Here is a 20,962-nt window from a genome sequence, read left to right as displayed (position 1 = left end):
TTTATTGCTATTATGAAGTAATTAGCAGTTATTAATTTTGTAATTATTAATACGAAAATAATTTTTCAGTGATAAGATTTTTCAGAAAATGCTGTATGTCAGCATGATTCCCATGTGCTTAAATTGTGTTTGATAAAAAAGATTTTTCATTTGGAAAATAAGATTTGATAGAGGAGATAAAGTTTAAATTGTCTAATCATTGGTCCTTGTAATATTAGTTATCAGCTGATTTGTCTACATGATGAGATGTTTTTGTTTATATAATTTCTAGTGTTCATTCCAAATATGGTAAATGTGTGAAAACCTGTTTTATTTATTAAGTTAGTGATGCTTTGTGTACTTAGCAGACAAAAAAGTGAAAAAATTGGTATTTTAGAATCTAGTTTATATTATTTGAAAATAAAATATTTTCTGATTAAGTAATATATGTTTATTATTATAGAAAAGTTGGAAAAGATAAAAATAAACATAGTTTAGTAGTATTCTTTCAGCTTTTCTCTGTGTAGGATTTGTTTGCATATTTTTATGGATATGGTAATATATGTAAGAGCAGAATTTAATGAAATAAAAAATAAAGACAAAGTTGCCAAAACTTGGAAGCAATCAAGATATCCTTCAGTAGGAGAAGGGATAAACAAACTGTGCTGTATCCATACATTGGAATATTATTCAGTGATAAAAGGAAGTGAGCTATCAAGCCATGAAAAACTTGGACGAATGCTAAATGAATATTGCTAAGGGAAAGAACCCAATCTGATAAGCCTACATCATTGTGATTTCAACTGTATGACATTCTGGAAAAGGCAAAACCCTGGAGATAAAGATCAACTGATCAAAAGATCAGTGGTTGCCAGGAGTTCGGGGGAAGGGAGAAAGGGATGAATTAGTGGAGCACGGGGCATTTTTAGGTCAGTGAATCTATTCTTTATGATACTGCAATGATGGATACATGTCATTATAGTCATTGCATTTGCCAAAACCTGTGGAATGTACAACACAAAGAATGAACTCTAATGTAAAACTATAGGCTTTAAAAAAACAAATCTAATTTGATAGCATGATACAACTAGACAGATAAATTATGCTATATAAACATATTCTATTTAGATATCAGCAGAAAATTTTACAGTAGAATCAAAATATCTTCTAAACTAGTGCTGTCTTTTTGTGATGATTGAAATATTTTATTTGTTCTCCAACATGGTAGCCACTACTAGCCTCATGTGGCTGTTGATCTCTTGAAATGTGGCTAATGTGACTGAGGAATTGTATTTTAAATTTTGTTTAATGGTAATTACTTAGAATATAAATAGCCTCATGTGACTAGTGGCTACAGTATTAGGAAAGTATCTCAATTAGACAAACAAGATAGAGAAATGTCAGCCAGTGATTAATACAGTTAGAGTTAACAGTTGATTGAAAAACCTTACTCTAAATATTGGTTCATTGCCAGTTTGGAGTCAGGTCTTCATTCTTTATCCTGCGCTTTTTTGCTTTTGTCCTGTTCTCAGTACTTCAACCAATAATTTTCATGAAGGCATGTTATCAAACTTGTGTTCAGAACAGATTCAGCATTGATGGTGTTTACTGCTATGATGGATGCCAGAATCTGGATTTAGAAAGCTCTCAAAAGACTGAAAAGAAGAAACAGGAAGAAAGTGAACTTTATAAGGGATCCATTTGAAATTCTGGGCTTAAAAATTAAGGTACAGGACATGGGAATCTTGGCCTCCTAGGAATTCATGTGGAAAAAACCTAAAACCAAATGTTTTTACTTGGCTACACATGCAGTTTGAGCCAACAGTGTGATGCTGTTACCAACTTATGCTATGTTCAGAAAAGTTTAACATCTAGTCCAAAGTTGTTACAATCTCTGTGATCTGCCCTGGTCAAATTATATTTGAAATATTATGAAATATTAAGTTTTGGGTGCCATTTTTTTAAGAAGCTCAGTAAAACATCCATTTCCAAAGGAACCCAGATGAAGAATCATCTAGAAACTAAGTTATATGACTAATAGTAAGGAATTGATGTATGTTTACCTGGAAAAGGAAGAACTTGAGTGAAGTGTGCCTAGCATTTTACTTGGCCTTATCTTCAAATATTTGAAGGGCTGTCTTGTAGAAATGTTACTAAGATCGTTCTCTGTAACCACAGAGGACACAGCCAGAGTGATGGGTGAAAGATAGACTGATAGGACTCAACGTAAGGAAGGAGTTTTTGATGATTGGTGTTTTCTAGCAGTGACATGAGTTGCCTTGTAAGATAGTTTCCTGCTGGCTGAGTTGTGCTGGATGTTCATTAGCCAGGAAAAAAATTGTGAATAATAGCAGTAAGTATTTTTTGAGCACTTATTGTCAGACACCAGAAAGCTGTGGCTCAGATTGCTTAGGAAAGTTGCCCTAACTTAGGAAAGTTATAGTCATGTAACTAGGAATGGACAGAATTGATAACTGAACTTAGTTCTCTCTGACTCCACGCCCATGTTCTCAACTGTCCTGTTATTCTGCCCTCCCATGGCAGTAATTACTGCTTTTATGGGAGCTTTGCTTAGATGTCCTTGAAGGCCCCTTGCAAACTGAGCTTAGATGACCACAGTGTAGTTGCTTGGGAAGGTGTATGTGAAAGCTGACTATAAGGAAGATTCATCTGGTTATAGGATGTAATAGATTGAAGTGGAGACATACTGGTGGTCGGCAGGAAAGTTAACTAGGAAGCTGTGATCTAACCAATGACTGAAGTTTTAGTTGTAGCAGTGGTTTCAAACCTAGTGCTGCTTTTTACAGAGCACCAGGAGATATTGTATTTAATTTCACCATTGAACCATGAATAATTTAGCAGCAGAAATTGGAGTTAGAATATACTCATTCACATATTACCATCATGAGCACACTTCCTTGAAAAAAATGCTGAAGTAAACATGCATATCAGATATTTTTGTTAATATTTATGTGTTCATTTATTTCCCAACAAGTGATCGTTTATTGCTTTTTTTGTGTGTGAGGAAGATCAGCCCTGAGCTAACATCTGTTGCCAATCCTCCTCTTTTTTTTTTGCTGAGGAAGATTGGCCCGGGGCTAACATCCTTGCCCATCTTCCTCTACTTTATATGGGATGCCGCCACAGCATGGCTTGACAAGTGGTGTGGCGGTGCGCGCCCGGGATCTGAACCTGCGAACGCTGGGCCGCCGAAACGGAATGCGTGCACGTAACCACTGCGCCACCAGGCCGGCCCCAGTGGGGGGTTGATTGCTTTTAAATGACAAATGCATCAGTGTTATATATGTTTAGCAAAAATTCATTGAATATTTCTTCAGATCAAGACAGCGTGAAAATATGTGCTTTGTATGTGAAACGCTTAATATCTTGCCTAGGACATAAGTAGTGTACAAAGGTTAGGTATTGTTATCATTATTATCATGATACAAATTATTTTGTGTACTTTTCTTCTTTATTTGATAATGATTTTTTAATAATACTAAACACCTAAAGTTAATTGCTTATTACATGCAGGGCACCGTGTTGAATACATTTACGTGCATTATTTAGTTCACATCACAGCTCTTTGAAGGGTATGTATGTACTCTATACAAGTGAGAACATAGAGGCTCAGAGAGGATGTCTAAGCTCCTAAAGCTAGTGAGCAGTAGGCTCACGATTTGAGCCCTGATTGACTCCTCCTACTCTAAACTGCTGTGAAATACCAGCATTCATAAATTTGGTAAAGTATTAAGTTAACTGACAAGGGGTAATATGAAGTAATGACTAGGTTGCTGACTTAGAAAGCAGTTACACAATAGAAATTTTGAAAATATGATCAGTGATGGTATCAGTGGATTATACATAATCTGTATTTTCTTGGATTCTGTGAAGCACTGACAATTTTCAGAAACACCATTCATTTAATAACATTTTTAGAAAAAATAGTATATTACGTATAGACATTGATTATAAGACATACCCAGGTCAGAAAACTGTTATGTTGTCAAAAACTTTTATAACAGAATGATTAGTTTCCAAACTTTTTTGATCCTCCCTAGTTCTAACCATTTTCGATAATGCATCCTTGATATAAATGTAGTTATTTAATTTTAAATTATATACATACACTATTATGCCTTATGTTCATTATAAAACATACATAGAAATGGAAAATTTGTAAGGATGCTGTTTTAAAAATAATATTTAACTTTATTAATTGTATTAAAATTCTTTCTAGTCAGAGCAATGTGATTTAATATACTTCAGTATTTTTGAATCTTAGTTTAACACTGATGTTTTGAGGTTCTGGTTCTATGTTTAGTTCAATTCAATACTTCATCTTTGGAGCAATGGAGAACGATTGCAGAGTTTGTTGGCAAGGGACGGAGGGGAGGTAGCATACATTGATCAGAACTGCATTTCATAAAATTCACTCTGGTTGCTATGTGGAGAATGGATTGATATGTGTTTTGGATTAGATGTGCAAAAACCATTTAGGAAGCCCTTTGGGTGGTGTAAGCAGTAAATGTTTGGGAGGTTAAAAGAGACAAGCAGAAAGACTTGGAAATCTGTTTAGTAGTAAAGATCAAGAGGACTTGGTAGTGGATTGGATGACAGGGGTGGGGATTTGTATGGTGGGGTAAGGAGGTGTTAAGGATGCATTTTAGGCCTTTGACTTGTGTAACTGGAAGGATGGCAAAGCCATTCATGGAAATAGAGAACACTTAGAAAAGAGTGAAGAGGGTAGAACACCATGAGATAGTTTTGGACATGTAGATTGTGAGAGGCCTTGAGACCTCCAAGTGGAGATGATGACTGGGCAGTTAGGTAAATGGAGCTCGGAGTAGAGTTCTGAGAAGGATGTATAAATTGAAGCATATGCGTGCTAATGAAAGCTAAGGGCTCACCTGTGAACAGGGAAGGAGAGAATATGGAGTGAAAGTAAGAGACAGCCTAGGATTAGCCTTACGGAGCTCCGACATTTAATACTCAAAGTGAGCCTGAAGAGGAGACAGGAAGGTAGCAGCTAGAGTGGTAGGACACATTTCAGAAGAGTAATGTGTCCAGGATATCAAAGGAAAAGCGTGTTTCTAGAAGGATAAGGAGTATTTAGCAATGTGGAATGATGCATGGAGGAAGATCAAGGAAGATGAGGCCAGAATAATATTCTTTTTTTTTTAATGTAATTTCTTTTTTGAGGAAGATTGGCCCTGAGCTAACATCTGTTGCCAATCTTCCTCCTTTTTTTTTTTTCATTTTTTCTCTCTAAAGCCCCAGTACATAGTTGTGTAGCATAGTTGTAGAGTTGTAGCTCTTCTGTGTGGGATGCTGCCTCAGCATGGCTTGATGAGCAGTGTGTAGGTCCGCACCCAGGATCTGCACTGGCGAACCCCAGGCCGCCAGAGTGGAGTGTGCTAACTCAATTGCTAGGCCGCCAGGCCAGCCCCCAGAATAATATTCATTGTCTTTATCTTTAGGAAATCTATGAATGAGTATCCCTCAAACAGAATGGATGATAATAGATCTGCTATTGAGAAAGTTTGCATAGATATATCTTATTTTTACTTTGTTTTTCATGTTCTACACTTTAATTTTTTATAGTAACCATCTTAAAAAGTAAAGATGAGAATTGAACTCAGCATTCTAAATGTGGTTCAATTAATGTAGTATCCTTGGAGATGCTAAATGTGGTTTTTGAGATATTATATTACTATTAAGACATTAAATTTTTTCCTAGCCTTCATTGCATTTTTTATTCACATTGAGCCTACTTTTCAGAATTTTCCTTAGGAATTTATTTGTGAGACCAAATTTCTCCATCTTGTGCAAGTATGCATGAGTTTTTTTTAAACCTAATTGTGGAGTTTTATATTTACATCTGTTACTTCTTAGGTCTGGCCAGATTATATCAGACGATTTAGAAAATTTAAAAATCTTGATTCTATCATGCCCTATATTAACACTTTAACAAATTTGATTTACTATGTCTTCTAGTTTATATATCGTTTAGAAAACTTTGAACTGGACAGAACCATGGCCAAGCCTTGAAGAACAACTTTAGTGGCTGATCTCAATATTGAGATTAATACCACAATCCACCTAAACATATTGTTATCCAAAGGAAACCTCACTGACATCAAGATATTGTGCCTACTGTGCATTGCTGGCTGTTTTTCAGAATGCCCATTGACTATTTGATATGGAAAATTGTTGGTGTCTCTTTTGAAAGAGGTCTTTTTGGAACTCCAAATAGACTTATTTTTGACTTTTAATGAATTCTTTAATATTGATTAGATGGAAAAAGAATGGAACTGACATACCTTTTGTTCATATTGAAATTTTATTTGTTTTGCAGCCTTTTTTAGTGATTAAATACTTTATTTGTTCAACATTTTTTTGACTAACCTGAGAAGTAGGGTTCAAACAGGACATTAACATGATCAGAATTGTGTTTTACTTGGAAATAATGTTTTGCCTCTAAATCTTTGAGTAATTCCATAATCCAAGTATGTTTGTCGTGTTTATTCTGTGGTTTATAAATGCTCAGCATATCTCTGCATTCCAGTTTGAGAATATGTTTATAGTTATTATTTAGGCCCATTATATCTCTCTTTTTAAACCAATTTTCATAGGATTTCTAGTATAATTTTCCATGATATATTATTTAAAGGATTATCATTACTTTATATTTTGCTTTTATGATGATGTAATATCTGTGATTCATTTGATACTGTGTTGGGAATATAGCATTGTTCCTATTGGAATGAAAATGATGTAATTCACAATACAGTGGAAAGTGAGGATTACCTTTCCTGAGAGATTCACAAACTACATTTATACGTTAAAAGTGTTGTAAAACAAGGAGGAAGTACATAATGCTGTTTTAGTTAGTTTGTACGTGTTCTGAAATAATTTTTTTTGGCATCTCAGGAACGTAATCTGTTGGTTAATTTTTTGACTGTTTCCATTCGTTATTTTAATTTTATGAAGAACTACTTTAATAATTTAATAAGAAAAGGATTTATAGTAACAATAAGAACTCTAAGAACCGTTGTCTTTTGAGAAGTACCTTAATAGATAATAATGGCTTTAACAACATCTGCCAGGGAAAGGATGTTACCTGTCTATGCCTATTGTGTCTACTCTAAATCTTGTATCCTAAATTTATAGCCAGGATAGTGGACTTGCCTTTTTATTGTTTGAGAGCTGGGTTCTTTTTTTTTTTATTTACCTCTGTAGTTGATGTCTGTTTCTGTACCCACAGCTAACTTTTCCCTTCCTCTTTTTTCTCAGTTTGATAGCTTCTGGAACTTGTGTCAGTGCATAGAGCAGTGATCCAGACAGCTGTACCTTTGCAAACAGTCACTCGCAGTGCCAAATTAGTTTGTAGTGCAAATCTTGAATGAGAACTGCACCTGCTCTCAATGTGGATGAAAATGGCAAATGTTAGGGAAAGCGTAACTCTGGGATTGCTTTAAATCTGATGGCAGCTGATCTCAGAATTCTGCTGGGGATTCTTCATCTTAGAGTTATTTAAGTCCTGCTATTCAGAGCAAAACAGCCTTCTTGTCTCTTTTCCTAGGTTTTAGGTGTGTTATTTTTAAGAAATAATGTGCTCTTTGTGCTCTGATCCTACACCTGGGATGTTACATTAGAAGTTGTCTTCCAAATATGCTGGTGGTTTCCTAAAATTATGTTTTGGACTAAAAATTTCTGAATCTCTAATTATCGTGTGTGATGATTAAGAAACCTTGAGTAGCTAAGAGTATGTAAAGGGTAACTTTGCCATGATAATTTTCTTATGGAAGAAATGGGCTCAATTTGAGAAGTAAGACGTTCTTTGAGAGTTGATAGGATATAAAAGATGTTTCACACTGTATGTAGAGAGCATTTCCTACTACAATTTGTTTGGAATGTGAGGGGAAAGTAACTGTTGGTATGTGTTGAAAAGTTACCTTTTTTGAATTTGCTGGTTCTTTAAGATCACCCTTAACCTTAAGCACAGGGCTTGTGTCTGATTAACAGCAATTCAAAACACTTACTTAAAATGCTTATCAGGAAAATTTTAATCTTTATCTTTCAATCCTAAGCAATTCTTGTTATTTTTAGTATTTGAAGTCATTTTCATTCATAATTTTTAAAAAAGAGCTTCATTGGTAGATAATTTACATACCATACAATTCATCCATTTAAAGCTTATAAATCAGTGGTTTTTAGTATATTTATAGATACGTGCAACCATCACCATAGTCGATTTTAGAGCATTTTCATCACGTCAAAAAGAAATTCTAAATCTTTAGCTACTTTCCTCCTTACTGCCCCCCACCCCAGCCCTAAACAACCACTAATCTACTTTGTGTATCGAGAGATTTCCCTATTCTGGACATTTCATATAAATGGAATCCTATAATATGTGGTCTTTTGTGACTGGCTTCTTTCACTTAGCAAAACGCTTTCAAGGTTCGTCCACATTGTATACTACTTCATTCCTTTTTATGGCTTAGTAATGTTCTGTTGTGTGAATATACTACATTTTGTTTATCCAGCATTAGTTGATGGACATTTGGGTTGTTTCTACCTTTTGGCTATTGAGAATAGCCATATTTGTTTGGACACATTTTAAATTGTTTGGGGTATATACCTAGGAGTAGAATTGCTGAGACGTATTGTAATTCTCTGTTTAACTTATTGAGGAACCAGAAAATTGTTTCCCACAGTGGCTGTAGGATTTTGTATTCCCACAAACAGTGTATGCGAGTTCTAGTTTTCTCCACACCCGTGCCAACCCTTACTATTTTTTTTTTTTAAATAGCCTTTCTTGTGGTTTTGATTTGCATTTCCCTGATGACTAATGATGTGAATCATCTTTTCATGTGCTTATTGGCCATTTATATATTTTCCTTGGATAAATTTAGATCCTATGCTTTTTTTCCTTGGTTGCCTTTTTACTAGTAATGAGTGCTTTATGTATTCTGGATACAAGTCCATTATCAGATATATGATTTGCAAATATTTTTTCCCATTTTGTAGGTTGTTTTTTTTACTCTCTTAATGGTGTTCTTTGAAGCAGATAAGTTTCTTATTTTGATGAAGTTCAAGTTATGTTTTCTTTTGTTGCTCATGCTTTTGGTGTCATATTTAAGAATCCTTTACCAAATCTAAGGCCATGAAAGTTACTTCTATGTTTTTTTCTAAGAGTTTTATAAGTTTAGCTCTTACATTTAGATCACTGATCTTTTTTGAGTTAATTTTTGTGTATGATATATAAGGGTCTAACGCTACTCTATTGCATGTGGCTAGCCAGTTGTCCCAGCATCATTTATTGAAAAGACTGATCTTTCCTCACTGAATGGTCTTGGCACGCTCTTTGAAAACTTAACTTGTTTTCTAGTAGTATTTTAGTGGATTCTTTAGTATTTTCTACATAAAAGGTCATGTGATCTACTGACAGAAATAGTTTTACTTCTTCCTTTTCAATCTGGATGCCTTTTATTTCTTTTTCTTACCTAATTACCTTGGCTTGAACCTCCAGTACAGTGTTCAATAGAAGTTGTGAGTATGAACTTTCTTGTCTTGTTTCTGTTCTTAGTGGGTGAGTACCCAGTGTTTTACCATTAAGTATGATGTTAACTGTGGGTTTTTCACAAATGCCTTTTATCACATTGTGGAAGTTTCTTTCTAGTTTGTTGAGTATTTTTATTATGAAAGGGTGTTGGATTTTGCCAAATGATTTTTTTTGCATCTGTTGAGCTGATAATGTGATTTTTTTTGTATTTTATTCTGTGATACAATATAATACATGAATTGCTTTTCTTATGTTGAACCAACCTTATATTCCTGACATGAATCTCGTGTTGTCATGGTGTGTAATTCTTTTTGTGTATTGCTGGATTTAGTTTGCTGGTATTGTATTTCAATGAGGATTTTTGTGTCCATATTCCTAAGAGACATTGGTCTGAAAGCTTTCTGTAATGTATTTGTTTGGAGGGCAGGGTAATACTGATCTCATAAAGTGAACTGGGACGTGTTCTCTCATATTTTTTGGAAGAGTTTGTGAAGAATTGGTATTAACTCCTTTAAATGCTTTGTAGAATTCACAAGTGAAGCCATCTGGACCTGGACTTTTCTTTGTGGGTAGTTTTTGATTACTAATTCAATTGTTCACTTGTTATAGGTTGTCTTGACATGAGTACAGCCATGTTTGGCCGCTCCATTGACCTACAGCCACCAGCACAAAAAGAAATATAAAAGCTGCTTTCTGTGTGGTGGGAACTGGCCCTTCTCCCACAGAGAGAGTTGCAAGTTGTAACATTTCAAGGCTCTTGGAGCGTTGTAGCAGAGGATGGACTGGCCATCTGTGCTGGGCTAAGACAATAACCAAAGAGAACAATGCACGTACACAATTACTGGGCTGGGACGTTAGCCAAGGGTCTCAGTGCACGTACGCCACTGATAACCATTTGTGCGTGGGAACACTAGATGCTTACTCTGTAAACTCTGTAACTGCTTATATAAACTGCTGGAGACTGAGACCCGGTGAGAGTTCCACCTGTGGAAGGGACACCTTGCCCAGGACGTGTGATCCTTGCCCAGCCGTGTGGATTGACAGGACACTCCTGGCAGTGGGGCGTGGATGTTGTGAGTAATTGATTTATTGTGAAGTAATTGATCTGATGTGTTCTCTTTCGGTCAACCTGGTGTTTCTCTTTCCGGTTGATTTGTGCCATTTCCCTTCAGTCGATCTGGTGTTTCCCTTTCCGATGGATCTGATGTTTTTCCCTCTTATTATATGACCTATTCGGATCTGCTGCTATCTCAGCCGATGTGGATGTTTTCCCTTTCCAGTCAAGCTGGTGTTATTCCCCTCTTATTATTTGACCTATTCGGATCTGTTTGCGGACTATCGCCTTTACTATCCTCTATATAATAAAGTATACCTTCAGTCCATTTGTTTGGAGTGGAAAGTTTCTTTTACGTCTCTGATCGAATCCCCGAACCTCTCATAACATAGGTCTATTCAGATTGTCTGTTACTTCTTGAGTTAATTTTGGTAGTTTGTATCTTTCAAGGAAATTTGTCCATTTCATCTAATCTGCCACCTCCAGGGCTTGTTATTGTTATTTCCTTATTTGTTTAACGACTAGCTGGATTCTTTTAGTGTGGACAGTTCCTCGGACAGTTCCTCCCACACTCACCCCACAGTGTTTAGCTTCTGATGTTGTTCCTCAAGGAACCACACCTCTGGCTATACCTACAGTCACCCTGGGATGAAAGTAGTTTTGGCAAGACCGTCTTCTTCATTTTCCCTGATCATACCTGGCTATTAAACTTTTACCAGATGATCACTCTATTTGCAAAAATGCCTGGGGGCATAAATTACTCCACAAACTAATCCAATAAATTTGTGGCCCCTTGGAAGAAATAATTCCAGAGGTCACTGTTGATACGCATTCTCACCCAAAAAGAGCTCCTTCCAGTTGTCTCTTTCCTCAGTTCTCTCCTGCAACCTAGTTGTTGACTCTCTGAATCTTCTAATTGTGGTTCACCAGAACCCCTGCTGTTTTTGAGATAGTCCTTAGGCTTTAACTTCATGCCTTATTACAAAGGAGGTCAGTTCCTTTGGAAGACATGGGGATCTTTCTGTTTTGTGGCCTAGTTCTCTGCCAGGCAAAATCTCTGAGGCAGAACTCTGGAGCTGGGGACGGTGGAAAGCTTCTCTCTGATGACACTCCTGGTTTAGGAGCTGAATACTTGATGGAAGGGGTGGGCAGTAGCCTAAGTTCTCCTTGGCTTGCCTCTCCTTGTGTGGAATCACTGCCTAATGAGCCAAGGTGAGAGTGATTGAGGCACCAGTATTTTCCATGATGCTTTGCCCAAAAGTAGAGCTGTTCCGTGATTGGGACCTTGGTGGCCTTGTGTGTCGATAATGTCAGTAAAATGAACAGCAAAAAGAAAATATTTATTTAATATTTAACCTCTCATGTATACTCTACATAAATTCCTACTTTTAATTGTGGTTTGATTTTTGTGGCTTCTCTGAAAACAAAATTTGGTCAATATAAAATCTTCACATGTAAAATTAGAGTATACCATTTCTGGGCAGGAAAAGAAAATATATCCCTGAACCATACTTGAGGAAATCAAAAGGCTTTCTGGAACAGTTATTTCATACAGTTATGTAATTAAAATTCTCTAAATCCTAAAACTGGTTCTGTGACTCTGGAATTAACTTAATCTTTGGCAGGCCATCTGTATAGGAGAGTAGAATATGCATGGAAACCTTCTATGAAATTACATAAAGCACTTGCAGTACTGTATTTTAGATTTCAGATTTATTAAGCATTAAATATTAGTTATTAATTAAGGATTAATAAAACAAATTTAATAAAATAAATTTAGTAAAATAATAATTATTTATTAAGCAGTAAAAGTTTGGCATGTCATGAGTTATTAAAACTTCATGATGGTTCTTTAAAATGATAGCTGTTATGTAGTACGTTGTAAGACAAATGGTACTCTGGACTCTGAGAAAACCAGAACAGTATGTGAAAAAGCAAATATATTTTACAATTTCATTTGGTTATACCAAGAAAAACCGTGTAAGAATTTGTTATTGTGTGATTTAGAGTTGTATATATAAATCATAATTTAGAAATTGAATAGTGCTGTTTAATTATGTAATTGCAGATGACTGATAGCCTTTATAAAGCTGAGAGCCCCTTAGCAATATGAAGAGTTATTTTTCTTTCCTAAGTTACTATTTTTTTCTAATTACTTTTGCATACTTCTGTATTAGTTTTGCTTCACACCTTTGTAGAATAGTTTTAATAATTTGAAAAAGTTAATTTTGAGGTAACAGGTTGTTTTGATTTTCCTCCTCTTATAAAGCTATTTGAACTGCTGGGACCTGATGGACTTGAACTTATTGAGAAGCTCCTCCAGAACAGAATTACAATTGTGGATAGATTTCTTAATTCTTCAAATGATCATAAGTTGCAGGCTCTTCAAGGTAAGAAAATATTCAGTGGTAATTCTAATATAAGGGAAAGATTCATTGATTAGCAAATCTTTTAATTATAATTATACTTTTAGTATCTTTCGGTCTATTATATAATTTACTGATAGCATCCTTTTAAGTAGATTTTAGATATGGCAGATTATGAAACAAATATCAGTGCCCTAAAAAAGGGTGTTACAGCACAGATTATGTTTAGGTATGGCATTTTTTTTGCAGAAAATTTAAATAGACAAAAAAAATTTTTTTAAAGCGAATACGTGTAGTACTTACTGTGGGCCAAGTACTGTTATAAGTTTTTCTCAACTTTTTATTTTGAAAACTTTCAAACCTGTAGTAAAGATGCAAGGATAGTACAATGAACACTCACATATCCTTCATATGGATTCACCATTTTGCTTCCTCCCTCTCTTTCTCTCATTATAATACACACGCGCACGCGCATGCACACACACACGCACATGCACTTATATTTAAAATTTTTGCTCAACAATGACTGGTAAGTTGCAGACTTCATAATACTTCACCTCTAAAACCTTCAGTGTACATCTAAGAACGATAAGAGTCTCCTACTTAACCGCAGTACAGTTATCACACTCAGCAAATTGAACATTTATATTGCTGTGTGTTACATATATTTACAAATCCCAGAAGAATTAGGGAGAGTTGTTTAGGAAGCCAAAATTATAAAAAAATGCCTGACTTACTGTGACACAATTGATGCCAAACTCAGGTTTTAGGTGATGAGCAGGAAAATTGAATTTCTTGCCTTTACCCAAATACTCCTTGCCAGTCTTATAAATAGTTTGGAATTTTTAAAAAGTACACGAACATAAGAAATTAGATGTCCTTCTTCCAACTACTCAACATTTATCCTTCTTCTATGTAAGTTGTGTCACTTTTTCCTTGCATGTTTGAGTATGGCACTAAAAGAAAATTATAAAAACAGCATTGATTTAAATCCAAAATTTCTAATGGATTTCCTTTAGCCTATACTTTGATTACTGGAGTTGCTTTGAGATTTTTAGAAACTTGGAAGAATTGAATTGAGCTACTTTGTCTTTCTGCAAGTCTCCTGATTCTTTAAGTGTATTGAAGGCTTGTAAACTGCCTTGCTCTAAGAGGGCTCCCACCTGTTAAACAGTGCGTAATCAGATACTGCAGTAAGTCAGCAGAGTTTAGGAGCATCTAAAATGGGTATCTGCCATAAGAAAAGAAATGCGTTTACATGTCTAGTTTTGAGATATAAATTCTGAGAATTTGGTGTTCATTTTGTCAGCCTCCTAAGTGTTAATATAGAGATACTTGTTGATTCCACCTTTACTAGTGCTCGTTTATTGACAAAAAGTTCAGAATGAATCCAGCTTCACATTTTCTTAGGAAGCTGTAGATGATGAGTTAGTGTTGTCTTGCAGTTTCATTATGTTCATTTTTTTTTTTTTTGTGAGGAAGATCAGCCCTGAGCTAACATCCACGCCAGTCCTCCTCTTTTTGCTGAGAAGACTGGCCTTGGGCTAACATCTGTGCCCATCTTCCTCTGCTTTATATGGGACGCCGCCACAGCATGGTCTGACAAGCGGTGCATCAGTGTGCGCCTGGGATCCGAACCCGGGCTGCCAGCAGCAGAGCGCGCGCACTTAACTGCTACGCCATGGGGCCGGCCCCTCGTTATGTTCATTTTTATATAACATTTATATACTAATTTTATTCTATTAGGATAACTTTTTAAAAGCAACACACTTTTTAACCTAAAAACAAATATTAAATTTGAATTATTAAAACAAACATTTGAGAGCCAACCCTGATGGTCTAGTGGTTAAAGTTTGGCACTGTCACTGCTTCCGCAGCCTGGATTTGTTTCCCTGTTGTGGAACCACACCACCTGCCTGTCAGTTGCCATGCTGTGGCAGTGGCTCACATGGAAGAACTAGAAGGACTTACAACTAGGATATGCAACCATGTACTGGGGGGCTTTGGAGAGGGGGAAAAGAAAAGAGGAAGATTGGCAACAGATCTTAGCTTAGGACGAATCCTTCCCTGAAAAAAAATACTTGAATCATCAGTCTGCCCTGAAATGTTTTCTACTCTTCTCAAACTGCTTTTATTCTTTTATTCTATGATGGATCATTATTAATGTTGTTACTATCTAAGAATAATAATTATATTATTGAAAATTTGGGGCAATTAAATAAATAGACTTTAACTTTTTCTAAGGACTATGTTATCATAGTCCTCTTTATAGATGCTGACAAGTGGCATATTTTCAGTTTTTTTTGAAGTAGAGCTTTTTGTGTACATGCGTTAAAAATGATTTTTCTTAAATTTTGGGGGAGAGAGAAATACTCTTGAAGAAAAGAATCTTTAGACTCTTGTTTTACTTTATCACTGTTTTCCTCCATTTATATCTTTGGATATAGTTTTGTGTTTAATGATCCTTCGAAATTCTCTCAAAACTGCCAAATTGTATTTATAGTCTTTATTAAGCTACCTTAGTATGACAACTGCGTCCCATCCTTTTCTCTGTTCCTCAAAATCATGGTCTTAGAGAACAATAGCTTCTTGCTATTTAGCATTTTTTAGCTTTCATACTGGTTTTCTTTGAATCTTTTTATCCAGATATACATCCACCCTACTTTATCTCTGTTCTTATAACCAGGAAATGTAAGGTAGGTGGGAAGAGGGAGGGTATAGTGTACTGACCACTAAGTTGAGGATAGTTGTAAATTAAATTCTGTTTTCAGGGCTGATGTTGAGAATGTTTAGTACAGGGTGTATCATAAAATAAAAATTAAGTTAGCCCATGTTGTCCATGACAGTATTTTGAGTAGTTGTGCAAGACTTTTTCTGTCATAATGACATTTTAGAAGGATACAAGCTTCTACATCGTTCTTCAGTAAAATTTTATGTTAGAATTACTGTTAAGCTTATTCATTTCATTTCTGCTTGTCAGTCTCTACAGTTAGCTGAACCTATCAAGGAGAACCATACATTTAATAATTTGCTGTTTTATGACTTGATTTTTTTATTACCTATTATGTTCACTCTTAGAAGATTCCAGTATATTCTGATTGAGGCCTCATAAAGCTATCAATGAGGTAGACATATTTTCTTCTTATAATTTTAATTTCTCTATTTGGATGATTGCAAATATGTGTAATGGTATTTTGTTACTATCACATTTGTTTCAAGTGTTAATGACATTAGTATAGCATTTAGTATGTCACCCAAAGTGTTTAGTTTCCCACACAAAATCTTTAACATTCATTTCTAGTAATAAGTTCATGGCATTATTCACATTTAAAGAATTCTGATTAATATCTGTGTTGCTGATTGTGTGACTGCAGACAGTTTAACTTTTCTTTTAGTTCAGAGTACGTGTGAAACCTGTCAGTATGCTACATTCTTTTTCTAACGCTGAAAGTTAGTTGGTTGTAAATTCAATCATTATAATAGGTGTATAAGACTTACGTAGAAAGTAAGATGTGTAAGATTTACTTAGAAAAATACTTTATTCAGAACTGTAAAATGTAGTCCTAATATAGATGGGATTATATTTTATTTCGTAATTTTGAGATGCAATAAATCTTTACTTCTTACTTTCATTTTTGAGATTTATAAAGGTGTTATACAGAGGGGTCATTTCATGTGATTGCGAGTTAAAATGACTTATTCAAAATCATGTAATGAGATAGTGACAAATGTCTGAGAATTGTGAAGATTTGACTTAAAATGAATTAGAAGGGTAATTTTCCCATCTAGATGCAGTGCTTAATTCCTTCCTTGTTCTGTATTGGATCTTGGAATTTGATAAAATAACTTGCACTGTGCTCCATCAGAGTATGTACCAAGTCTCCTTCTTCATTGTCATCCTCGCCTAGCAGCAGTGCCTGGAATCTAGTAGTTCCTTAATACAGTAAATGAGTTTTGGCTTGGTTGCTTTCGATGACATTCCTATCAGTTCTTTTAGGGCTGATACTACTTGGAAAGATTAAATAAACATAGAAGGTAATCCTGTTAGAAGAAAATTTTTCCTGAATATTGAGTTGACTAAACCACAGGTTTAAATTATACGTTGTAAACATTGAACTTTGATTGACCTGATTCCTCCTAGTGGTTCTGGGCTTCTTGCATTTTTTGAAAAAACTGTATTTCCGTGAAAAGGTGGACAATACTTTTTATTTGCCGTGGTCATCTTCTAAATATATTGTGAGCTAATGTTAATAAATTTTATTTCATGTATAGGTAGTAACGTACAGTTTAACAGAGTAAGGCCTATTATATTGGGAAAAGTTATACCTAATATGTAAAGAGTATCTTTATTTTATCATGTTAACAGTAAATGGTAATTATTGATAATTATTATATTTATTGAAAATATATAAACAGAAATTAGTCAGAATTTTAAAATCAAATTTTTAGGTTCCTGTTCTTATATGTGAGAATTTATAACATAAGCTATTTAGTCTGTAGGAAGAAAATATCTACTCACTTTTCTTAAGCCACTGTGTAATATCATTTAGATATTGTGATTTAAAAAAGCTCTCCTTAAAACATACAATTGAATGTGCCAGTTTTATAAAAATGAATTGTTAGAGCATTGAGCTATCTTATGTTTTGGTGAGGGGAAGAAATGGTTTTCATAAAGGTTAAACTTATAAAATATGATGTTTCTTAAATTTGCTTCCTAGACAATTGCAAAAAAATTTTAGGAGAAAATGCTAAACCTAATTATGGCTGTCAAGTCACTATTCAGTCTGAACAAGAAAAACAGTTAATGAAACAATATCGCCGTGAAGAAAAAAAAATTGCCAGACGAGAAAAAAAGGCTGGAGAAGATGGAGAAGTTTTAGAAGGACTTGTGGGCTTTGATCCTAAGGAATTGCGGATGCAAAGGTGATAAAAGCCATAAGCTGGAAAATCCTTTTGTGTAATTGCTACTTTTATGTATCATTATCCTTTTTTAGTTTAGTTTAAACAATTTAGATGATTCTTCTACTCATGTTTTCTTACAAGAATAGAATTCTGTTGTATGAAAACCTGATTTTCTGGGATAAGAAAGCAGTGATCTGCTTAATTAGAATATTCTTGGTTGCGTCCATGTAGGTGGGAGGTTTAGATTATAGCGGTAAGCTATTTTTAGGTGCTGTGTACACACCACTAGGTTAAGATTTATGAAGCCTGCACCAATTTATTTCGAGACTTTTGTTTTCTTTCCTAGCTTAATGAATACTTTTCCCCGTGTTGTTATTTAGAAGTAGGAAGGAGGAAAATGAAATAAAGACGTTATTACACTTGGTCTTTAAATACTGAAATCCAGTTTAAAAAAGGAATTTTTACCTTATTGAACATCTTTGGAGTGTGACAAACAAAATTATAAATAAATAACATTAAGTCAAACTTATCAAGTGATTTTATCTAAAAATGTGTTGACTCCTATGTGGTTACACAGAAAATTTCAGGATTGCTAATATCTTCCTTTGTGTAGTTTAATTTCTTCTCTTTTATAATGAAGGCTACCTGAAATAGTTATTATAGTGACCTTGTTTTAGTATATACTTTCTTTTGCAAGGTAAAAATTTTGGATTTATCCTATTATTTTTGTGTTAACAGAGAGCAGGCACTTTTGAATGCTAGAAGCGGTCCCATTCTGAGCAGGCAGAGAGACACGGATGTTGAAAAAATACGTTATCCCCATGTTTATGATTCCCAGGCTGAAGCCATGAAAACGTCAGCATTCATTGCTGGTGCAAAGGTATGTCACTGGTATATGACCACTATTGGATAATATGTTTATTCTGAGGAAATGACATGTAGATGTTCCCTGTTCCCTTTGTGATTCTAGTAGTAGTTGACTATACTATATTGAGGAAAATGAGATAATGCAGTGTATGTAAAGTTCTTGGCACATGGTAGTTGTTTAAAACATATTTGTTCTTCTCCTTTTCATTATTTATGCAACTTGTATTTTTGAGTTTTAGCAGTTGCTAAAACTTTTGACTGAACTTTATGCTGTATATTGCACAGTTTTTCTAGCTACATGAGTACATTTGTCCTCAAGAGTACCATCTAATTAATGTATACTTAAAATTCATCAACATAATATGGTCTATATATGAGATATCCAATGCATGAGTGCTTTGTGTGTGTATGGTTTTTTCTTTGTTTGTTTTTGTTTTGTTTAGGCTCGTTTTCCTTTAAATTAGCTCTGTTATTTACCCGTGCTGTGTCGTAAAACCAGTAGTGATCTTTCTCTCTCTCTCGCTTTAATTAAAGAATTTTTACCAGAGCAGTTGTTTTACTTTTTATTATTGGACTTTAATTTTTGATGTTCATAGATGATTTTACCAGAAGGAATCCAAAGAGAGAATAACAAGATGTATGAAGAAGTAAAGATTCCCTACAGTGAACCAATGCCAGTTGGCTTTGAGGAAAAACCAGTTTATATCCAAGACTTAGATGAGGTGAGATGTTCATTTTATAAAGTTGATATTTTTGATTCTTGGTATGTTTTATGAATGGATTTGTATTAGAAAAATTATTTTTAAAAGTTAGTAGTTGGCTAATACTGTAAAGAGATATATGCAGTTGGTTACTAAAGGGGTACAGTAGGAGAGTTTGTTTAAAAAAATACATATATACATACATTCCTTCATACATTAAACATATTTATGTATATTTTTGTGTATATATTTCTATAATTTCATGTTTATTTTGCTTATTTCAGCTAATATCTGGTTTAACCTATGTAAGCTGACTTAAGTACACTGTTTTAAAGGATTCCTGTATTGTATTGATATATCAAATGGTCAATCTATAATAAAATGGAATATTATTTGGAGAGGGAGCCAAATTCTAAACTATATTCTTTATTTTCCCTCAGCTTTTTAATTTTGAATCATTTCAAACTTATGGAAAAGTTGTATGACTGGTACTATCCATATGCCCTTTGTTTCAATTCACCATTTGTTAAAATTTTGCCACACTTGCTTTATCTCAAAATAAAAATATTTGTTAATTTAGTTAAAAGTACAGTCATGCGTCACTTAACTGTGGGGATACGTTCTGACAAATGCATTGTTAGGCAATTTCGTCGTCGTGAGACTATCTTAGAGTATACTAGACAAACCTAGATGGTATAACCTGTTACACACCTAGGTTATTTGGCACAGCCAATTGCTCCTAGGCTACAACCCTGTACAGCATGTTACTGTACTGAATACCGTAGGCAATTGTAACACAATGCTAAGTATTTGTGTATCTAAGCATAGAAAAGGTACAGTAAAAGTATAGTATAAAAGATAAAAAATGGTACACCTGTATAGGGCACTTACCGTGAATGGAGCTTACAGAACTAGAAGTTGTTCTGGGTGAGTCAGTGAGTTAGTGGTGAGTGAATGTGAAGGCCTAGGACATTACTGTACACACTGTAGACTTTATCAACACTGTACACTTAGGCTACATTAAATTTATAAAAAAATATTATTCTTTCTTCAATAATAAATTAACCTTAGTTTACTATGCCTTTTTTACTTTAGAAACTTTAAATTTTTTTTAACTTTTGACTCTTTTGTAATAACACTTAGCTTAAAACACAAACACATTGTACAGCTGTACGAAAATATTTTCTTCCTTTATATCCTTATTCTATAAGCTTTTTTCTATGTTTAAAATTTTTTGTTTTTTTTTACTTTTTAAACTTTTTGGTTAAAAACTAAAGACGCAAACACGTACGTTATCCTGGGCCTACACATTGTTGGGATCATCAATATCACTGTCTTCCATCTGCACATCTTGTCCCACTGAAAGGTCTGCAGGGGCAATAACACACATGGAGCTGCCATCTCTTGTGATAACAGTGTCTTCTTCTGGAATACCTCCTGAAGGACCTCCCTGAGGCTCTTTAGGGGGTGTCACTCTTTTCAGAAATATGTCCATGGTGGTTTGCTTGGTTTTCTATTTTTCATC

General features: G+C 34.6%; 1 protein-coding gene across 2 annotated transcripts in view; it reads left to right on the top strand.

Moving 5' to 3' along the window:
- Positions 1 to 20,962, top strand: part of ASCC3 (activating signal cointegrator 1 complex subunit 3) — a 344,123-nt gene that overhangs the window by 55,917 nt on the left and 267,244 nt on the right. For both annotated transcript variants that reach the window (XM_004422154.3, XM_087443924.1), the window contains exons 5-8: positions 12,871 to 12,991; positions 17,686 to 17,890; positions 18,608 to 18,749; positions 19,333 to 19,458. In XM_004422154.3, coding sequence (XP_004422211.2) covers positions 12,871 to 12,991; positions 17,686 to 17,890; positions 18,608 to 18,749; positions 19,333 to 19,458 — 594 coding nt within the window. The remainder of the gene's footprint in view (positions 1 to 12,870; positions 12,992 to 17,685; positions 17,891 to 18,607; positions 18,750 to 19,332; positions 19,459 to 20,962) is intronic.

The sequence above is a fragment of the Ceratotherium simum genome, chromosome 19, assembly GCF_057802395.1.
Source record: "Ceratotherium simum simum isolate JZ-2026a chromosome 19, ASM5780239v1, whole genome shotgun sequence".
NCBI lineage: Eukaryota > Metazoa > Chordata > Mammalia > Perissodactyla > Rhinocerotidae > Ceratotherium > Ceratotherium simum.
Note: the sequence above shows the minus strand (reverse complement) of the source record. Positions and strands in the feature narration are given on the sequence as shown.